Raw genomic sequence first — 21023 nt, forward strand, 5'->3', positions numbered from 1 at the left:
AACTGGGCATGGGTTTCAGTGCGATTTTTGAACCAGTGACTGCTAGTCTTTGGGCCAACTGGAAATATTTTCTTTCGTTATTTTATTTTTCCATGCAAAGTCAAAGCAAGCAAGTTTCCCTAGGGCTATGTGGTAGCAAGGGTGTGAAGAGTTGTGTACCTGAGAATCAGTTAATGCTACCACCTTAAACAAATTGCATTTTGGTATCCTTTTCATATGCAACCCTAGCTTTTAATCTGGCCGAGACAAAGCCAAATATCTGAGTAAATTCCTTTTAAAATTCAATAGCTGAGGCAGGACAGCATGTAAATTCTGTACTTCCTTAAAGACCCATGTGGTTTGGGTGCTGATGAACCTAGTTCTCATGGCTTAGTGTTTCTGTTTCTGAGATTTACACAGATAGTTTTAGTCTCTTAGATACACATTCACAATATTGCTATCATGTGTGGTGAAGTACTATTCCAGAACAGAGAGGTGGTGGATTCCCTGTCCCTGGAGATATTCAGTGTCAGGCTGGACAGGGCTCTGAGTGACTTGCTTTAGCTATGGATATCCCTGTTCATTGCTGGGGAGTTTGACTAGATGATCTTTAAAAGCACCTTCCTGCTCAATCAATTCCATGATACATTGTACACATCCTTCTTTCCCAGTAACTGTTATCTGACTAGATTCTGATAGAATTTTCCTATGTATTGCAGTGGTTTATGGAACTATCCTTCTCCATGATGTGGAAAAAAGGATGATCCACAGGGAAATGGCCTATAATTTGGCTTCTGACTGTTGTTTTGTTGAGACAAGTTTTGGAATACTGTTGTCTTCCTGAAATAAATAAGATTGGTGAGTGAGTTCAAATAGGTTGGAGCAGCTACGTGACAGTAGCATACAGCCCCAACTTAAAGAAAGGAGTTAGAAGCACTAGAAAGGTAGGGAATTAAGGCAGCACAAGACCTCTTGGATTAGGAATAACACATGTAGCAAGATCCAGTGGCTAGAAGGTCAATCTAAGCAAATGTTGTGTTACATCTGTAAGATATGACATTAATTCTAGTTGGCTATATGAAAAATGGAGCAAAAATCTAGCATGTTATCCCTTTGTTGCAAGCTCAAAATTAAGTTAGCTTAATCCTTCAGAAGGATTATTTAGGTCAGTGACTAATCAGGGCCTGGTTGAACATATTTTATTTAGAAAGTCGGATTAAATGGATGATATGTCTGAGGAATTTCTTTCGCTTGAGAGAGTTCTTGTTGAAAAATAGCACTAAGAAATAGTAGCTACTGTAATAATCAGCGACTAATACATTGATTCATTTTGCACACTACTTTATCAGTGAAAAAGTCTTCAGGCTTCTTAGTTTTACTTTGCATTTATAAAAAGCATTTTCTAATATTAGGATACTGAATAGTAAAAATCAAAGACCCATCCTGCAATTTGAAAACCTTAAAATTCATCACATTTCATAGACAACACATACTGGGGAAAATGGAAGTGAAAAATAGTTGGTGCTCTTTACCAACACAGATTGTCTCACTGTTTTACAAGAGTTGCGTGATTGGGCTTGTGGACACAGACATATTTTGTTGGCATTACTTTTTTGGCTCAAGAATGTGAGAAGTTATATTAGTAAGACAATTATTAGAATACTTTTTTTTTCTTCTGGTTTTGATGCCAACAGAAGAAAGAAATTGTCACAGTCGAAGAACACATCCCAATCAACACTGAAACTTTTTGGATCAGATTTTGGATGAATTAACTTAGAGTCAAATTCTTTCAGATAGAGTATATTAGCAGAAGAGAGAGCTATTACTGCTTTCCAGTAAAATGAGAAACATAGCTGAGTACCACCTGTCACAAAGGCAGTACAATGATGCAGATGGTTATTTATTTTCAGATAGAGAGGAATAATAGAGAGTGGGAAAACTACTGACAGGTTTTTTTTTGTTTGTTTTTTTCCTTCTCTCCCCTTTGTTACCTTCTTAAAGAAGGTAATAGTTTCTCAAATTTCAGGACAAAAATGTCCTGGTATTAGAATGGATTGATAGGATGTTCCTTTTGCTACCTGAAGACAGTTCAGTTTTTTAAGGACAAAACGTAGTTTGAGAGGTCTGCCCATCATTTTTTTTTACCTTGCAGGGTCAGATTTCAAAAATAGAAAGAAAGGGATTTTGATTGCTTAGTAATGCTTTTGTTACTGACTCTTAGAAATTAATTTATTTTACTTGAAATTTAATTACCTCTAAGAAACTGAAAATGATCTGCAATTTTAAAAAGGTTTCCATTCATTAAAGAAATATATTTATAAATAAACATATTACAAGAGTTCAAAATTAATCTGTTCTGTGTCTGCTATACCAGTGTAACTGCATCTAGGGCTTAGGTGGGAATCAAGAGAGTGAACTAATCTAATGAAGGTCCTTTTTGGTTTAGAATATTCCATGAAATTGCTCAGTATGCTGCTAAAATCTACTGGCATCCTCATTAGGTCTGATAGAGTGCAAGTTCTTCTTGGAGTAAAGAAGATGGTGAGAGTATCAGATAGGTGTAAATGAGAGAATTAGGTAGACTTCATACATACCTATTGTGGGGACAATTTAAAGTAAGTCTTTCCAGTGTTCCATTTTGCAACTACATGAAAATAAAGAATTCACTCTTGCTTACTAGTGATTTGCTTCTCCCTCATTCATTCCAGTAGAGTGACATATTTTATGGCTAAACTGGGAGAAGAGCCAAGATACCCATGGCATCTTCCTAGAACAGGAATTGTATCTTGACAACATAAAAGCTATATCTGGATGATAAAATTAAAATTGACAGATAGGTATGAGAGCAAAAATGTGAGTGGTACAAGGCCAGTAAATGATGCTAGGCTTCTGTAAACGCTCTTATGCATGTTAACAAATTAAAATGCACAAATAACATCACTCACTTATATCTGAATACTTTCTTGGGAGAGATAGTCACTCTTGATAATAAAGGAGTATACCTTAGGCTGAAAAAAACCGAGCTTATAATGACACAATAGAAGGAGCTCATGAGCTTAAATCCTGTGATTTTTAGGTCTTTGTTTTGGGGCTGTATCTTAAAACAAATCTATGTTTGTATGTACAAAGCTGTGTATGACTGTTAGAGACAGTAGGAATTGTTTACATCCCAGATCATCTCTATGTTGAACATGGGCAGCTGTACCTATGCTATATGCATCCAAAATCATGCCATATACCTATAAAGTATATTAAGAGTTGTTGAGTTGAGCTCTTTGAACAATTTTCCCATATAGATAATGATTTTAAGGAATAAAACCTCTATTCAGTGGAGTTTAAAAGCATAGTGATTCAGGACAGCATTTGACTAACTGGCTCACTGCAGCCCCAAGAGGGGAGAGGTAATGTTAGGAAAGAGAATACAAGTGAACTTTTGCCATCTTAATTTTCTTCTGAAACATGACACCAGGCAGGGCTCAGGTCAGCTTCTGACCTAAATTCACAGCACAAGAAAAACTCCTGCTTCCCTACTGAAGTTTGCTTTAAACACAGAAGCCCATATCTCATCTAGGTAATGCACTATGAAAGTATATAAAGATGCAGTTAATCTTACAGAAATGTTACAGAAGTATTTATTTTATTAGTATATCCAGTGTATTATTAAAATTTCAAAACTTCAGCTTATCTACATGCTTTGATTTCATACTTCCCATCCTTCCAGTCAAATTTCTCAAATTATTGATGACTCATGAACCTGAACTTACTTTCTACCTTAGCTGCCATATACAAAGGCTTGCAAATATGAAAACGACCTGATTGTATTCTGAAAGTTCAGAAACCAGCTACTTAGACCTGCTTCTATTTTTGGGGGAGATAAGCTATTTTGAGACTCCTTAGGAAAGGCAAACAAACAAAAAGTGTTTTGGTTATGTTTGATTGAAAACAAAGCTTCCAGCCTAGTCCTTTACATTCTTCAGTTTCTCAGTCTGGAAAGCCTTTGGCTTTGTAACTTTTCTTAAGGATCCAATATTTTGCACATTCATATAGAACATCTTTGATGTAGCTGTTGAAAGAATAGCTTGCATGTTGACTTTCCCAATTTTTAACTTTATAGACACGGAGGTCTCTTAAGTTTTCTGTATGTTGTTTTTTTTTTTCTGATTTTGAGTGAGACATTACAGACCAGTTTGAGATGGCTCGTTATCTAACAGTTTTTCCATATTTCCATTTCCATCATTTAATAATGGCAAACACCTGACTCTGTAAAGCACCCTGAGAAAGAACCATTGCAAAATCAACCATGTGACTGATCTGAATGATCCTTATTCTCTTTTGTTTGCCCAATTGAGTAACTTGTTTGTAGCCACTGTATATGGTGCTCACGGTCTCAATACTGTTTCTCACTGTGAAAAACTGTGTTGGATGAATAGCATCATGTACGCTGCAAATTGATGCCCCTCCTCCTGCTCATGGTGAAATCTGATTTGTTCTTGCTCTTTGCTTTTAGATATTTATGGGTGAATGAATATATTCTTAGGGAGTCTGATGGAAAGTCAGGGACATATGAAATAGCATAGAGCTTGATGGATTGCAGTACTTTATCTTCTGAGACACCTTTGAGATATTTACATAGAGAAGACTAAGCATGCTTATGCCAACATTCATTTCTAGCCTTCTCAGTACCACAATTGGTATATTCATTTTATTTTATTTTTGTTTAAAGAAAAAAAAATCACTTTTAAACACATTCCTTTTCAAGCTTCATTGTGACGTTTATAGCTTAATTATAAGCTCCTGCAAATAGGGTTTTACTTTGTAAGTGCTGACACAGCCTTACCTCTAGTGACCTGAATGACCAACTGTGTTAATTACTGTAAATCAGTAATCGTTATGGAAACATGTATCTCAGATCTCTTCCCAAACCTGGATTGTAGTTCTTGTCTTTCTGCAGTGCTACGTGTATGTGTCACTTTGTACAAAGACCAAATTCTTGGCTTCCACTCAGAAAAGCAACCCCCTTCTTTGTGAGGACCACTGCATTCTTTATATGTACCTGACGTATGAATAAACTGACTCAGAAGAAGAACTTTAGGAAGCTTGAAGAATATGACCCTTGGTGGAGGAAATTTAATCAGATTTAGCACAACTGTTCATCAGTCTACTTTTAGAATGCAGAGGATATCCAAAGTATAGGGCACAGCCTGCTGCTTTGGCAAGGAAATTAACAGGGAGACAGAGGTTTATTTCTTATCTTATTTTTCCTAGTCAGGTCTCTGTTTGTCCTGACTCACACACAGGTGTGTTTTCTGGGATAGATGGGCTGTGAAGCAATGAATACAAGAACTTGTTTGGTTCAGCTGTCATGGTAGGCAATATGGCACCTGTGTCTGTAACAGGGGGGCTCATCTGTTCTTTGGCTTGCTTGGGAAGCCTGATGTAGGCTTTGCAATGTTTTTTTTTTTATAGTGCTTGCTGGCCAAATATCAGTGCTAAGGTGCAGAGACAGGGGTCAGGAGCAGCTAGATGTGTGGCAGGCTTGGATGATAAAATTGGGTGAAGAAGGGTCTTAAGCCTTCCATTAAGTTAACGGTAGGCAGAAGAATGATAAATAGGTGCATTTAAATAACTTTCAGGTAAAAGGAGATAGTGGGGGCAATTTTAATGAAGAATGGGACAAAGCCCTATTTTGAAGGTCCATGTGAAAGGTCAGAGCCTGGTGGGACCGAGAACTGTTTTCAGTGCTCTTCAGATGCTTGTCACATCCAGATGTGTTTTGGTCCAAAAGCTCCACTCTGCATTGAAGTGACCGTCCTGTGTGGATTGTGGCCGAAGTCCAGAGTAAAACAGAGATCTCCCGAACTGGGTCAAAGTGTTCGCAGCGGTGCTTACCGATGGTCTGTGCTTGGGGTCAGGTCCCACCGCTCCTCTCCATTTCCCCTTGGGACCGGTGAGCAGGAGGAGAGATGCCGTGCCCGGGCATCGCTTTGCAGCTGCGGCGCGATTTGCCCGCACTCACCACTCCGCCAGGAGCCGTCGGCGAGAGCTGGGAACGGGGGGGGGCGGCTGCAGGATCCGGCCACATCCCGCAGGTGGATCCGGCTCCTGCCTCCCCCCGCTCAGGGCCCGGCGGGGCGCAGAGCCATGTGACTGCCGCGTTTCCTGCCTCCGCGCCACCTGATCCGCGGCGGAGCGCGGCGGATCGCGGAGCCTAACGCAGTCCGGCGACTCCCACGGTGCTCGGGGAGCGCAGCGCTCGGCTCCGCGCCGGCCGGCGGGCGGGCGGGCGGCGGGGAGGGCGCTGCCGCGGCCCCGCCGCCGCCGCATGGAGACCCAGGACCAGGGGGCGCAGATGGAGCCGCTGCTGCCCACGGTACGGCTGCCGCAACGCGGCTCCCGGTCTCCGGGAGATGCGGCGCGCCCCGCGGGAGGCAGCTGGGAAGCGGGGCGAGGCGGGGGGGGAACCTCCTGCCCGATTGTGCCGCGGCTCGGAGCGGGCTTCTCTGTGCGAGGGGAAGCAGGTTGGATCGCTCCTGTGCCGAGCGATGCGGCGGCGGCGCGTCGGAGATGGAGAGAGCGTGTGCGGTGTCCGAACCAGCTCCCCCGGGTCCCTTTCTCTCTGATTCCCCTTGCCTCCGACAGCATCTTTATGAGAATCTCCCTTGTCCTCCCCCGGCTGTGCGGCAGCCCTGGGGGGCGAACACCTGTGCAATGCGCTCCGGGGACCTTGGCTCTTCAGATCCCTGGTCATTCTTCGCTTGCAGACCGCAGCTGTTTCTGCGGACCCGAGCCCTGGCACGTCAGGGTCTGTCTCCCACCGGATCCTGATCTGTTATCCGTGCTGCGATGTTGCTCAGTGCTCTTGGTGTTCCATATCTGTGGGGTTATTGGCTGGGGGTGTGCGATGCACCTTTGCTTCTGAGAACAGCTTGCACAACTACGGGATCACTGTTTCCCAGCAAGTAGGATGTGGATCAGTTGGCGGGGTACCTGTTAAATCAACGGGGATCCTCTTTACTGCCTGCCTTCCCCCAAACATAAGGTTTGAAGATGCACGCAGCGTGTCAGTGTGGATGTCAGTCTTGGTCTCTTACTGAGATTCAGTTTGTGAATGAAGGTTCCTGCCTCAAACTGGAAATCAGACTGTCTGGGGCAGGGAGAAGTCTCTCATGTGCATACACAAGTGTCTGCCTATGCGTACACATCCACATGAACACACTGCATTGGTTTGCGGAGGATTCTCTGGCTCTCAAAATGGTTCTGTGTTAGCACGACAAGCTGCACAGCATTGACAAAGCTTGAAAGAGCCAAGTCTCAGCTGCTGCAGGTTGACAGGAGGCACTCATGGAAAGCCTATTTTTGTAGGGTATGTTCCCATCATCTGTTGATGTGGTCCATTTTGCAGTCAGGTGGCAGGTTGCTACACAGTGTGAGCTTATCTCCAGCATCTCCTTTTTCCTTGTGGCAGGGAAAGCTTTTCTTTTTGCTCTCTGGATACCTTTAATGAGTAATAGCTTTAATTCTCATCATTTGCTGCTCTTGCAGCTTCTGACACAGGTGTAAGAAAAGGTCTTGTATTTTTCACTGACAGGCCAATTGTCTAGTTCCTTTTCTCTGAGCTGCAATTCAGTGACAGTCCAGCTTCCACCTATGTGTTCATGATCACTGACTCTAGAAGATTTAGCCCTCTGTGTTTCACCCCAGCGTGACAGCCTGCAGTCGGTAGCAGACAAGCTCTTACTGTGTGCTACTAGGCAGCCAGCCTGTTTGTGAATGTGCATCACACCTGTTTGTGTGGTACCAGATGCTTGGGGAACAAGAGGCAGTTCTTTTGGGAGGGGCAGTGTACACGGTTACCTTATGCTGTCTGGCTTTAGATTTGTTCTTCCATGGCTAAGCACAGGAAGAAAGGCTGCTGCTGTTGTTGGGGAGACCATGGAAGAAAGCATTTGTTGTGTACCTATTAGGCAAGAATTGTCCCTGTTTACATCTGCAGTCCTAAGCAGCAGAGTCCTTCCCTGTCTGCAGAGCTGTTGGTCCCTGGCAGTGCTGCTTGTTAGGTTTAGGGCCTGGATCCCATCTCCTTTTAGCACAGCTGGCAAGTTCAGCATCTGTTGTGCAGGTGTCAATGGGAGAAGGGACTCTTTTTTACTTTATATAGTATTTGTTGTTGCATGTATTCATTTTCAATCCTTCTCTCTTGCTCTCGCTGTTTCCATGAGGGCCTCTGCAGTTCAACATGGCAACCTTGCTTTTGTCTCATAGCAGTGATGGTAAAGACAAAACTCCTTCAGTCCTGGTGATCGCTCTGTCCTGCTGGCATATTTTCTGTGCATCAAGCAGTGAAGAATCAGAATGTGATTTGGCAGCCTCAGTCTGGCAGATGTCTCTAGCGTTGTGTATGGTGAAGCAGGAATGGCCTTTGCATGGTAGAAATCTTGTGCCTGGGGTCAGTGCAGAGTTTAAGGAGCAGGAATGTTCAAGAAACATTTAATATTGTACTAAGGGATGTGTTTTAGTGTGGAAATGGTGGTAGTAGGTGGACAGTAGAACTAGATGGTCCTGGAGGTCTTTTCCAACCTTGGTGATTTTGTGAACTGGTACTAGTTTAGTGCTTCTGGCCTGGATGACATAGCGGTATATGACATAGCAGTACCTTGAGAGTGCTTTTGTTTTAGGAATCAAACCTCATCTTGATTGGAATTAAATGGAAACTGGCACGCAGCTGCAGAACAGCTACAGTTCTGTTCCCAAGCTTCATCTGAGTCTGATGGCCACAGAGCGTGAAGAAAAAGAGACTCCTAGCTAAAAGACTTCTGTTTCCTTCAAGGTCTGAGTCTAACTGATTTTGTGCAATGTGTGCAAGAGAGAGAAGCTGTAAAGTGGATGCCATTATTGTAGTTTCACAGTAGAAGACACAGTCCTCGATTAATTTTAACTTCTAATAGTGCCCAGAAATTGTGAAACATCAATATAATTTCCCACCCAAAACCCCACAGTCTGCACAAAGTGGAGACTATTTTTGTTGTAGTTAGTCATATGTTGTTGCTGATTTTATTATACAAGCTTCTAATTAAAAACCCAGACAAACACAATTTGTAGAGGTATAAGACACATTGTTCCCTGTTCTTTTGAGGACTAAAGCGGAAATATATTTTCCTCTGCACTTTCTTAGTAGTTTGTGGTAACTTTGTTAGAAGTAAGGCTTCTTGGTTTGCTTGGTAACAAAATGCTTTATGCCTAATGTTACTTTTACAAACCATCAAGCATACTTTTTCAGTGTGATTATTCAGAGTCCTTTAAAATAGTTGTGAGTAATTGAAAGATTGCAGTGAAATCATAATTTGTTTACAGAATGGGAGAAATAATTTGCTGATCTTCTTTTCAAAGGTTAATGATTTCTTGTCAGAGGAGTGGATATTGCTGGTTGTCTGCATATGTGTACAATTCAACACATGTAAATTGCCTTTCAAATAGTCACTTAAAACGGTTTAAAAGCTGAGTTTAGCATGTTTGTTTCTGTTGCTTCCAGGTCTCTCTTGCTATGCAAATAGAAACTGGCTTTTCAAATGAGGTTCTTGTCCAACTGAGGTTGGTTGTTTTTCATATACAAGCATGTATAGATGAAGTGAGCAGATTTTTGTTAATTGTGTTCATACATAGCACGTTGCTTTGCTGTATTGTCTGAAGAGTGATAACAGTTATACCCATGTATTTAAAATCAAACCTTCTTTTCCTTTCTAAGTTCATATTCTCATTTTCCTCTTTGAATCTTTTAAAATTAAATTTTATTTTACTTTTTATATTTTAAATCTGATAGATTTAAGACCTTAAAGCATGACATTGTTGATATACGTCCACAGATACACATAATACATGTGTGTGTACTATGCTTGTAGTAGGTAAATGTTGTTTATTTCCACTACTCTTATCACTGCTGCAAATGACACACAGTTATGACTTCTTAGGTCTCCGTATGTGGGAGAATGGTACAGGAAGATCTTGGGTAGCAGCTATTTTTAATGCAGCAGGTGAGTGTGGGAAGCTACATGCATTAAAAGGCCAAATTCTTCTGCTTTTGTTAATGCTGAGTGGGACCTCCTGTGAGAGCTGCAGATGAAATGCATTGCTCATTACAAGAATGGATGTCAGAGTCTGATCCAAGGACTAATTCCCAGTTCTCTTCCCCAGAATTTAGCATTATAGTAACAGTTAAAGCAAGTTCATAGTATGTTGTGGTTCTTCTGGAAAGTAATGGAGATGGTGTTACATTTTCATGACAAGAGTACTGAGATAGTGTCACCTTTGAAAACAGAACCTCCAAACCCAATTGTAAGTACAAATTTAGGATGGAGCTGTGGCTTCGGGTATTTTTCTTTCTTACTGCCTGTTTCTAAGTTCTGAATGGAAAGGAAAAAAATAATCTTTTCTCCAGGAAGATGCTAGAAGAAAATGAAGTGTCAATCAGAGGTGCTCATTTTTCTTTTTTCTTTTTCTTTTCTTTTTTTTTTTTTTTTTTTTTAAAAAAAAACCACAACAAAATCATAAAAACAAATTGGAATCATATGATGTGCTGTTGTGTTGCTGCCTGAGGATGATTAGCAATCTGATATACATTTGTGCAAAAGAAAGAAAAGCTCTGTGGAAATAACTCTAATGTGTTTATACCTGCTTTGAGTTATTCACACAATTTTTGCTTGTTAAATATACGTTTCCATTTTGTCTGCTAATAATTACATCTTCCCTTTCTACTTTTTCATTTAGAAGAATACAGAATTAATTCTAAACCAAAATACTTCCATTGGCATCTTCTAATGCTTTTTAAGTATTGTTTACAACCTTAGTGGATGAGAAGTTTTAATCAGGTGAAGGAAACAAAATCCATTGTTAACTGTCCTGAACTATTACTTATGTATGTGATAAGAGAAAACAGGATGTTCCTTTCATTTTGGTAACATACTGCAACATACATTTTTAGGTCAATATTTAAAACAAAATGAACAGCAACAACAAAAATAACAACCAAGAAAATCACTTGAATCATGCCATTAGGAGTCCCTTTATATTAGTGGTGCCATTTTTATGTCCAGCAAATCAATGGAGGACTGAATGCACTGAACATAATTTTCAGTTTAAAAGTTATTCTCATGAAACAAAACATAAGTGTAGAATATTTGAAGATGATTGAAGTCCACCCTACTTCTACAAAGCTGTTGCTTTGGATAGGCAAGATAAAAGTGAGAATAGATGCAATTGCTATAAAAGGTGTGAAGAAGTATCTTGTGTGGGAGGAACTGGAGCATTAAAGAAGGGTAAAAATGAATGTGGAGAAATCTGTGCAAAATTGGAGAGGTGATGTATGAAAAAAATGAGGGAGCTAATTAAGTTGCATAAAGAGGAAATTATTTTGTTATGGCACAGGAAAGGAAATGGAGGAACAGCACTGTGAAAATCAGGTAATATCTTCATATAGTTGGTGAGGAAATGGTCTGTGAATCCTCATTCTTCCCTGTCTGATAATTTCCCCGACTGTTCACTGGAGACTTTTCACTTTGTATGAGTAGTTATTTATGGGACATTGAGAAGCTGACTACATGTAGATCTTACAGTTCAGCTGAGATATGAAAGATGTGTCAGGATTTGTGAGATCTCCTTTTTAATCAACCAGCAAGAACTTGCAGCAAAGAAATAGTCATATTAGCATATTTAGGGAGAAATGAAGTCAGAAGGTGTGTGAGATAGTGTTTGGCACTTCTAAGATTATTACTGCTTTCTACAGTACTACATGTAGTGCTTTGGGAAAAGAATAGCAATGGTAGAGCAGTTAGAAGAATAAATCAGGAGCCATGATGAGCCTAAAGATATGAAGTAAGATTTGACTTTATGAAGTCAGAATTTAAAAAGACACAATTCTTGTATGTAGAATTTTCAGCTACAAGTTGTCTGATATTATTTGCTGAATCTCTGTCATTCAGCTCTAAGAACAAGTTAGACAGATATCAGCCAGGAAAGATGCACATGCAATTATCCCTCCTTAGGGCTGAGTGATGGACAGGAAGACCTTGTGAGATCTTTACCAATCCTATCATTCTGTGACAATGGTTCACTCTTGTCTTTTTAGAAATACTGATTTATATTATATGCAAACTGAGGAGATAGGAGCAGTTAATCTAGACTATAAATGTTGATAAGGTAAGCCCATCTGAATCTTCAATTATGTTTTATATAAACATATTGAGAGCATATTGAAAAGGTGGCTACCTAACAGTCAGTGGTTTTGTGATTACATCATGCAAATGTTACATTATTTATTTGTTTCTTTTTGCAAAACAATAAACATAAACATAGATTTTATGCAGTCCTGTTGGCCTTCTAAAGAGCCTGGCAATTTGTCTGCATTGGTGGGACTGCAAGAGCTTCCAGGACTAGTTTTGCTGGTATCTCCTTGTAGCTATTATGCTCAAAGTTGCTAGAAAGCCTTGTACATTTTTCTTGCTTTTTGGAAAAAGGAAGGGGTTACTTTTCAACTTTTCTGGGAAACCTGCAAAATACTATAGATTAAGAAGTGATCTGAAGAATTATTCTGACTAATTGTTCCAGGTATCAGTCATTGGTAATTGTGCTATTTTTTATCATGAGGCACTCACAGTCACTTCATGTAAAAATGGAAAAAACCAAACCCTGCTATCAGATTCTGGCAAAAAAAGGAAAATAGATTCTTAAGCTATAATTAGTCAGTCAAACTGTTTAATTAAATTCAATAGTAAATGCCATGTCAGCTCTAGAGAGGAAGATCCTATCTACATGTAAACTTTTTGAACAGATGAAAGTGTTTCAGGGTTTTATTTAAGAAATATAGAAATTTATCAGCAAGAATGTGATTTCATGTCTGTCCTCTTCCACTGAGTTACTGAAAACTCAGCAGTAGTTGTGTGGTGTTAAGTATGTTTAATAATGTTGTAAAAATCAAAAAGAAAAATGGGTGAAAGTGGACAGATCGTGTATCAGATTATAACTGCTTTGGATTTTTTATTGGTACTGACTTGTTTGTCACGTTTTGTTACTAATGCCTTTTTTTTTTTTTTTTTTCTCTCACTATCTCTGTGCAAACTGGAATCAAACAAGTTTAGTATCATCTACAAAGAATGCAGAGCAATTTTTTGTAAGATTTCACTAACAGTATCTCAAGCATATTGTTGCAATACTGTTAAGATTATAAATTCATGTTGTGAAAATTCCTAAGGAGGAGGTATGTTCTCTGTTATGCTTTGTAGTCTGAAGACTGAGAAGTGATAATCTCAATGTGTCTGTGGAAGAGTGGAGATTGTTCTCCTCCCTTTTTGATTTCATGAAAATTGGGATAACCTATATCATTGTTTCTGAAAAAGCTTTTAATCATTTTTGTGACCTACTTATGGGAGTACCAGAATAGAATCAGTGTCCTAGAACAGTACATTATTGAGCAAAGAGAAAGAATAATTTATAGACTGATGTTTTAACTGAATTTGTAGAATAAGAGATACGTTGGTCTAGCCCCTGCAGCCTAATATGTGCTTTTTGAGACTCTCCAAACTACTCCAAAAAATATCACCATTAATACAAATACAGTCTCTCCTAATCTGTCACATTGTGAGATATCTTCAGAACTTAATCGATTTCTGTGCAAACAGTTCATATCTTTGTTGTAACCACATTATGCATCTCTTTTAAGAAGCTTCCTAGTTCCGTTTTTCTTCTTAATGTTTATGTTACAGTGAAATGCATAGCTGTGTCCACTTGTTTTTGTAACAATATTATAATTAGCTTTTGAAATTAAACACAGCAAATAGTAAAGGCACTTGTAAAGCTGAGATTCAGATACATCTGAGAATCCTTGCCGGTGAAAATTCTAGTCATAGGTGAATTCCAGATCTCATTTTGAGAGGAGTTTGGGTGAATCCAGAACAGGTTAACATGTTCTCAAAAATAATACTGACTTGCACAACGATCTTCATGTGTATCCTCACCAATTTCACATAATTGAGATTTTTTTCTTACTTTCATCCATCTCGCTTTCTCTGTTAATTCACTGAAACCCCATGTACCTCACAGGACTTTGCTCTGAAGAGGCATTGAAAGAAAAGTTTAAAGACTATTAAATTAACTTTTAAGGAAAAAACAGATTTTGTTTCAGATGAGGTGTGATATTTTTCAGCTGTCTATTGTTTGCATAGTTTGATTGTATTAGTTTCACTTCATCTTGCCTAAAAGCTTTGGACTTCATATCCACTGTGCCTCATTTCTTTTGGCCAAAGAATACAATGCATTTCTTTTTTTGTTTGCCCAGCCATAAGTGAAAGTTGCTGAGAGGTTTTAAAATGCAATTCAATATTGTTCAGAACAACTAAAACTTACTGTAACCTCTGGGTTGGAGAAGACCTGTTGAAGTAAACCTTAAGGAAGAAATGTGCAAAACCTTGTAATTCCCAATCACAATTTGAACATTTGAGAGTTATGATTCTTTTTACTTTTCACTCCAGTGCTTCCACATTGGCCAAATCTGGGGTAAAATAATAGAAGCAACGAAAACGTACCTGCCTTGTAAGTTGCACTTGACTGTGCATACATTGACAAGGAGTGTGCATTAACAGGAAGTATGTTTGTGGAGGAAAAAAGGTTGATTTTGAGTACTGCAAATCTCTAATGTACCTAAGTTTGCCTAGGGACAGTTTCTCCCCCAAGAACTGTGTTCCCATTAGCAGTCACAGTGCTCTGATTACTTGTGCTCCTTAAGCGCCTATTCCAGTTTGCTTTCCTCTGAAAGAAATGCAGACTGAGACTGCTGCTTGATGTGTGTTCACATATGCACGTGATGAAAGTGGATGAATGTGGGATTTGCTTCACAAGAGCTCTTTTCCTCACATACCCAAAGTATAGATATGTAAGAGTTTCCAAAAAGAGAGTTTACAGAGCATTTTCCTTTTAAAATTGTTTAAGTATCTTGTCACAGAAGAGTGGACATTTTGAGGTTGGTATTTTGTAACGATCATTCTCCCAACAGAGAAACAGACAAATGTCTAACGTGGGTAATTCCTGCTTGAACTTTGCAGTTTTTTCAGGAAAGCTTACAAAAATAACATGGTGAAAACAAATGAATGACCTTAGTAACAGTTGCTGCTCAGCAGGGCTTTGTTGGAAGAAAAAGTAACTGCTGTGCAATGATCTTCATATGATGCTTGTAAGCAAAAAACCATTCTGACCAGAAATGGCTTAAATTATTTTGTTCTTGTATTTTGTTCATTATCCAAATGTCTTCCTTGCTCCTTCTGTGCTACATCATTTTGCAAATAAAGTCAGTCTGTCTACTGAGAAGAAAAACAGCTAACATTAAACTTAAAAGCTTGAGTTTATGGACATGCGTCCTGTCTGGCTTTAGTTAAGAGCAGTGAGTCAAGAGAGTTACTGGGTTTACTTTACCTAAGAGTGTAGGAAGCTAGAAGAAAGACTCAGAAGATCAATCAAGTGGCCAAGATGTATATTTGGTAGAGACTTTGTCCTTCGTACTGGAAGTGTTTAGAAACAGAACGGTTAGTTAGCTTAGCCACTTGTTCTCACCAGTCCTTTGTTCTGTTTTAGTTGCTTCACTTTCAGAAGTGGAAGGAGTTTGTAATACTTTCTTGATGCTTGTGGTACTAGGCTTTGGTGATGATAGAGTTCTGAAGGTTTTGTGGCTTACACTTCATATTCTTCATTGTCCAAAGCCCCAGTATAAACCCTCTGTGAATACATGATGTAGTACAGTTGTTACAAATCTAGCACGCCATATCTTACATCATCAGTAAAGCCGTTTTTCTTGCTAATCTCAGTAATGCATCTCACTAGCTCAAGGAGTCTGAGCAAGGTGGAATGGATTCTCTAGAGAAGTAAACTGCAAGGGATGGGAAAAACATTTTAATCACAAACCAAGTGATTATTATGTTTATTATGTGTTTATTATGAAGAGATTTACCAGCCCACCCTTTTATGACATTGAAAACAGTACTGTGCTTGAAGGCTACCATTGAGATAAAGGTTGGTCTATCCTGTGTAAAGATCAGAGGGCTTCTGTGAATGCACAAATCAGAGTATATAGCAGAGCTGATGTAACTGTTTTCTGCATCAAGTCAAAATCCCATGACTTGAAATGTACAAAGTAGCAAGATTGAGCTTATTTCTGCTGGATACATTTTATGTAAGAAAATAATATTGATTTATAGTTATTTGGAGTGATTCAGAGATTTTTGTATTTGATCCACAATGTAACTGATTATTTTCCTGCTAACATTTAGTATTTTTTTTTTCCAGCAGAATTTTCTTGTGCTATAAGAAATGGTGGTTTTGTTTCCATAAATATAAAAGTATACAAGTATATTTAATTTCAGTGGGAATCTTTTAAAAAATAACTGCCTTATGGCAAATATTCAGTTGAATGTTTTCAGTGTCTAAGACTAAATACATTTACTTTTGGTTTCCATATTGATGCCACATATTGGTGACAAAGTTGATAGAAGGTATCAAACATATTCTAAGGTTTATGTAGAGGAAATTTCCTGTATTTTGAATTCATTTTTGGGTAGCAAAATTGATATTTTGTATTGTGTGTGCTTTTATTTTAGCATTATAATGAAGTATTAGGGTCTGGCCTTTTTCTTTTCTTTTCTTTTCTTTTTTCTTTTTTTTTTTTTTTTTTTCTTTTTTTTTTTTTTGCCTTTTTTTTTGTTTGTTTGATTTGTTTTTGTTTTGTCCCCTGTAATGCCTGGTGTTTTAGTATCGGTAATACTTCCTTTGAATTATCTAAAACCAGGCTTTATTTTGAGATAGCACTCCCTAATGACCAGACTTCAAGGGACTAGATATACACTTAGATTTGCAGGTGTAATATGAAGATGAGGGATCCAACACATGCATGTGAATTGTGAGAGCAAAAAATTCTTGCTTGTGAGAGCAAGAAATTAAAAATAAAAATAAAAAAGACAGAGAAAAGAAAATTCAGTATCAAATCATTATTGCCTACTTCTATGTTTCTGTCATAATCTTGTTATCTTGTAGATACACCAAGAAAGCACCTACCTTCTAGATTTTTGTTTAAAAGATAAAAATAAAGCAGGCATCCTGAGGCTGAGTTTTGTTTGAGCTTTCAGTTTCAGGAGTTTACAGTCTGGATCATACTTTGAAATCATGTCAGCATTCCTTTACTAGTGGGGAAATAGTTTCTGAAATAGCTTCTTGAAACTACGTAGATTAAGAGCCATTCTGGAAATCAGGCAATTCAGAAGACAGAATATGATAATGTGAAAAATAAAATGAATAGCAAATGAATTGTAACCATGTAATTATAGCAGAATCTGGGATGCTCAATAAAGTTATCAGCAAGTCAAAAACGAAAGAGAATCACTTTCTCACAGTGGGCAGAGTTCAAGTGCAAGACTTTAAATCATGTAGGATACCGTGAAGGCCATAGGTTTAAATAGGTTAAAAAGGAATTAGATAATTAAACTCAATTATCCTAATTCAACAGATGCAATCATCAGCTTAGGAAAACTTTAAACAGCTACTTACCAGAAAGTGGGACTGAATACCAGAAGAAAGACCTGTGATTTCTGCAGTTCTGATTTTGCTTTTCTTCCCTGGGCCCATAAAATAGCATTTGGTATTGTTAGGTTGGCAGTGACAGGTTATATCTTGGATGTTTTTGTGGAAAGAATAATAGTTCTTTTTGGCCTCCAGAGTGGCAGTTTACTTAGTCATCTGTAGAAGAGCTCACTTAAGGTTGCAGTTGATCTAAAACAAATGGAGGTTGCCTATGTACTGCCTTTTAAAATTTATTTTTATTTTATTTATTTATTTTGTGGCAAAGAGTTTATTTTCTTTCTGTTAAGTTATAGTTACATATTTTTAATTTAAGTGAGTATTTCTGGAGAAAGGCATTAGCAATTCAGAGATCCCAAACAAATGTGTGGCACTAATCAAATATTTGCCATTTCAGCAGTGGGCAACATCAGCCCAAAGAGGTCTATCTGACCACGCTCTTGCTGAATTCAGTAACTAAGGGAATTTAACTTCATTCTGCTCTATTCATACAGTTATGTTTCCTTGCTAGCAAATGAGCCATCTAAATGTCTTTACAGGCTTGTGAACTTATGTCTGTCTTCCCCAGAACACCTTCCTTAGCTGAATCCCTGGAGCTTTGTTAATATAATTGCTTTGGCTGTGGTCACAGATCTTTTTTTCACTGTAAGTGTGTTGCCAAGCAATTTATAAGATGCAGCTTGGCAGGACATGTAAAGTACTTCGTTTTCACAATGGGCAAGTAGTTGTGCATTCTTTTACAGATTCATTTATAAACTTCAAAGAGGGGCACAAGGCTGTCACTGAGAGAGGGAGAATCACTGAAGGAGCTGATGACGGATGTCCAGTACTTTCATTTTAATTGTATTAATGACAGACTAATACACTGGATTTTACTTGCTTGATTCATTTGGCTACTAGCCATGTTTAACCCAACTGACAGGCCCTAAATGACATCTAGTCTGTCTCTTTACTGCTGCTCTGCTCATTCTTTGCATCTTTGTTGTGTGCTTTGGCAAGCAAAGAAAGCTCATTACCTGGATGATGATGGCACATGACTGTTGCAATGTGAAAACAATATTGCAGCACTTCAAGGAGTTACAGTATGGGTTGTTTTTGAAGTTGTGGTGCTTTTTTTTGGTCTCCATTACAAAATGAACACAAAATTAGAATCATAGAATCAATATCTATTGTATCACATATATGCTTTGATGAATAAGGAGAGACATGAAAGCAGGTTTTGAACTTAGACCACTGCAAACACTTAAAAGTGACATTTACAACTACGCAGAAGAGCTATGATAAAAACTACAAATGCATGTAGAAAAGAAATACTTAAAAACATCTTCCTTGTAAGACTGGGTAAGACTAGATACTATGTTGAAACATTTCAAAGAAATAAATCTAAAAATATACTATGTATCAGGATTGAGGAATTTATTGGTTTTGGATTGTATTGTGCTGAGAAACCAAGTTTGAGTTGTATTCTAAGGGTTAATCCTTAGGGTTAGATGTTTATGCTTAAAAAAATCATAAAAATCATGAAGGGTATCTAAAATTCAACCAAGGTTTGAATCTGATCTAGAATAATGAAATGTTCAGATATATAAATTTTTCCACAGAGTTTTTGTATATCTGATTGGTAAGCCATTTTTTTGGGGGGGGAAAGTACAGTGCCTTGTAACTTGATTGAAAGCAATGAAATTTCCCAAGATTAAAAGAAATGAGATCTCTTACCTCCTCCCACATCCATCAGTATTTCTGTAGTACTTTTATGGCTTATGCAAATGTGTAATAGCATCCTGTTTTCTCATGCTAACATCATCATGATTTTCATTTTTGTTTCTTTTTTCATCTTTGGTTCATTCTTTGTCCATTATGACCCACTATCAGGGGCTGATTAGCACTGTGCAGTTGTGCATGTGGTTTTATACAATATTGGTTTTCTAACCCTGACAGCTGACAGCTACAGCAGCAGTAGTCTGAAATTAACTTAGAAACTCATGATCCTAATCACTGGGTTTTGTGCTGCTTCAGCTATGTGCACTTTCAGCTATCTAAACCAAGACTGTATTACTGCAGATGTGAGATGTGTTAAGTGTGATAGAGCTGATTGATGGTCAATTCAGGATTCATTCAAAGCTGAGAATCCAGCTGCCAGAACACACAACTGACTCACATTTATCTTATCATCAGCCAGAACCCCCAGATCCCTTTCTGCAGGGCTTCTCTGCTGTCTTTTTTCCTCTAGTCTGTGCATATATCCAGAGTTGCCCTGTATCAGGTGCAAAATCTGGTACTTGCTACAGTTAAATTCAGTATGCTTATGGTGTTATACTGACCTATGAGAATAGATCTCTGTTTAGGAAAATATCTAAAAATCTAACTGCAAAAAAAAGTTAAAATTGACTGTTGAACTTTTGCTCAAACACATTTAAATAATATTTGTATTTGTTTTGTCTTACCTATATCTCCTTTGCTTAGGGCATAGTACAAAAGTGAAGAACTTGTAGAGGCAAGATGCTTGTGGGAAAGTCTGCTTTACTTTTGGTTAGTGAAGTGCTTAATGATACTTGTTTCTCTAGGCACCTTTTAACCTTCCATCCCCTTCAGCACTGACTCTGTTCTCAAACTGTATTTTCTTTGTGATCCATCTAATGGGATGCATTATGCTGACAGGTTTTCATGTTAAAAAAAACCACCAGCAACAAAAACCATTCTTTTCTCATTTACTACTTTCTAGATGAAGAGGTGCACTCTGGAGCATCCATTTGTTTGGGAGCATCTCATGGATTGCTATAGCCACAATGTATCAATAGGACAGACTTAAAAGTCTGTGTAATCATAATGAGTATTTCACAGATCTTATTCTTTATGGTAAATAAGGGAATCATATTGCTTGAGCAATCTTGGAATTGCTGCCATTATTTGTTCTAATGTTTTAAAAATGTATTATTTTGGGAACGTTTTAATATAGGCAATAAAAATGTTATGAAGGGAATCTGCTTTAGCAGGGGAGTTGGACTCAATGATCTCTTGAGGTCCCTTCCAACCCTTGCAGTTCTGTCATTCTGTATTGTAACTGCTTTTCACCTCAGAGTGTACCTTTAAGGTGTCAGTGATCTAGTGGCAGTTTCTCTTCAACACCTGTGAGAGCACTTGAAGAGGTATCTCCCACTTCCAAGGTGAATAATTGATCCACGCTAGAGAAACACATCAGGACTTGCTAGTGGGCCTGTATGGTACCATGCAAAAGATGGAGTTATGGTTGCATTATGGAGGTTTTGTGATATTGCATAATGCATTGAAAAGGTTGCATAATGGATTACGTGAGAGTTGAGATTTGTTTCTTGTTAATTTTTCTGATTAATTGTCATGGAACTTCATCCAGTTACTACGGTAATTGAGACTTCACTGAAATCCTAAAGTCTTACAGCATAATACCTGAGTGTAATTGGAAT

At 38.3% G+C, this 21023-nt stretch overlaps 1 protein-coding gene across 1 annotated transcript in view; it reads left to right on the plus strand.

Moving 5' to 3' along the window:
• The first annotated feature begins 6247 nt into the window (after positions 1-6247).
• SLC4A10 (solute carrier family 4 member 10) overlaps positions 6248-21023 on the plus strand; it is a 136882-nt gene continuing 122106 nt past the window's right edge. Inside the window, exon 1 of the mRNA XM_015869083.2 lies at positions 6248-6349. Coding sequence (XP_015724569.1) covers positions 6302-6349 — 48 coding nt within the window. The 5' untranslated portion in view covers positions 6248-6301. The remainder of the gene's footprint in view (positions 6350-21023) is intronic.

This window comes from Coturnix japonica, chromosome 7 (genome assembly GCF_001577835.2).
Source record: "Coturnix japonica isolate 7356 chromosome 7, Coturnix japonica 2.1, whole genome shotgun sequence".
NCBI lineage: Eukaryota > Metazoa > Chordata > Aves > Galliformes > Phasianidae > Coturnix > Coturnix japonica.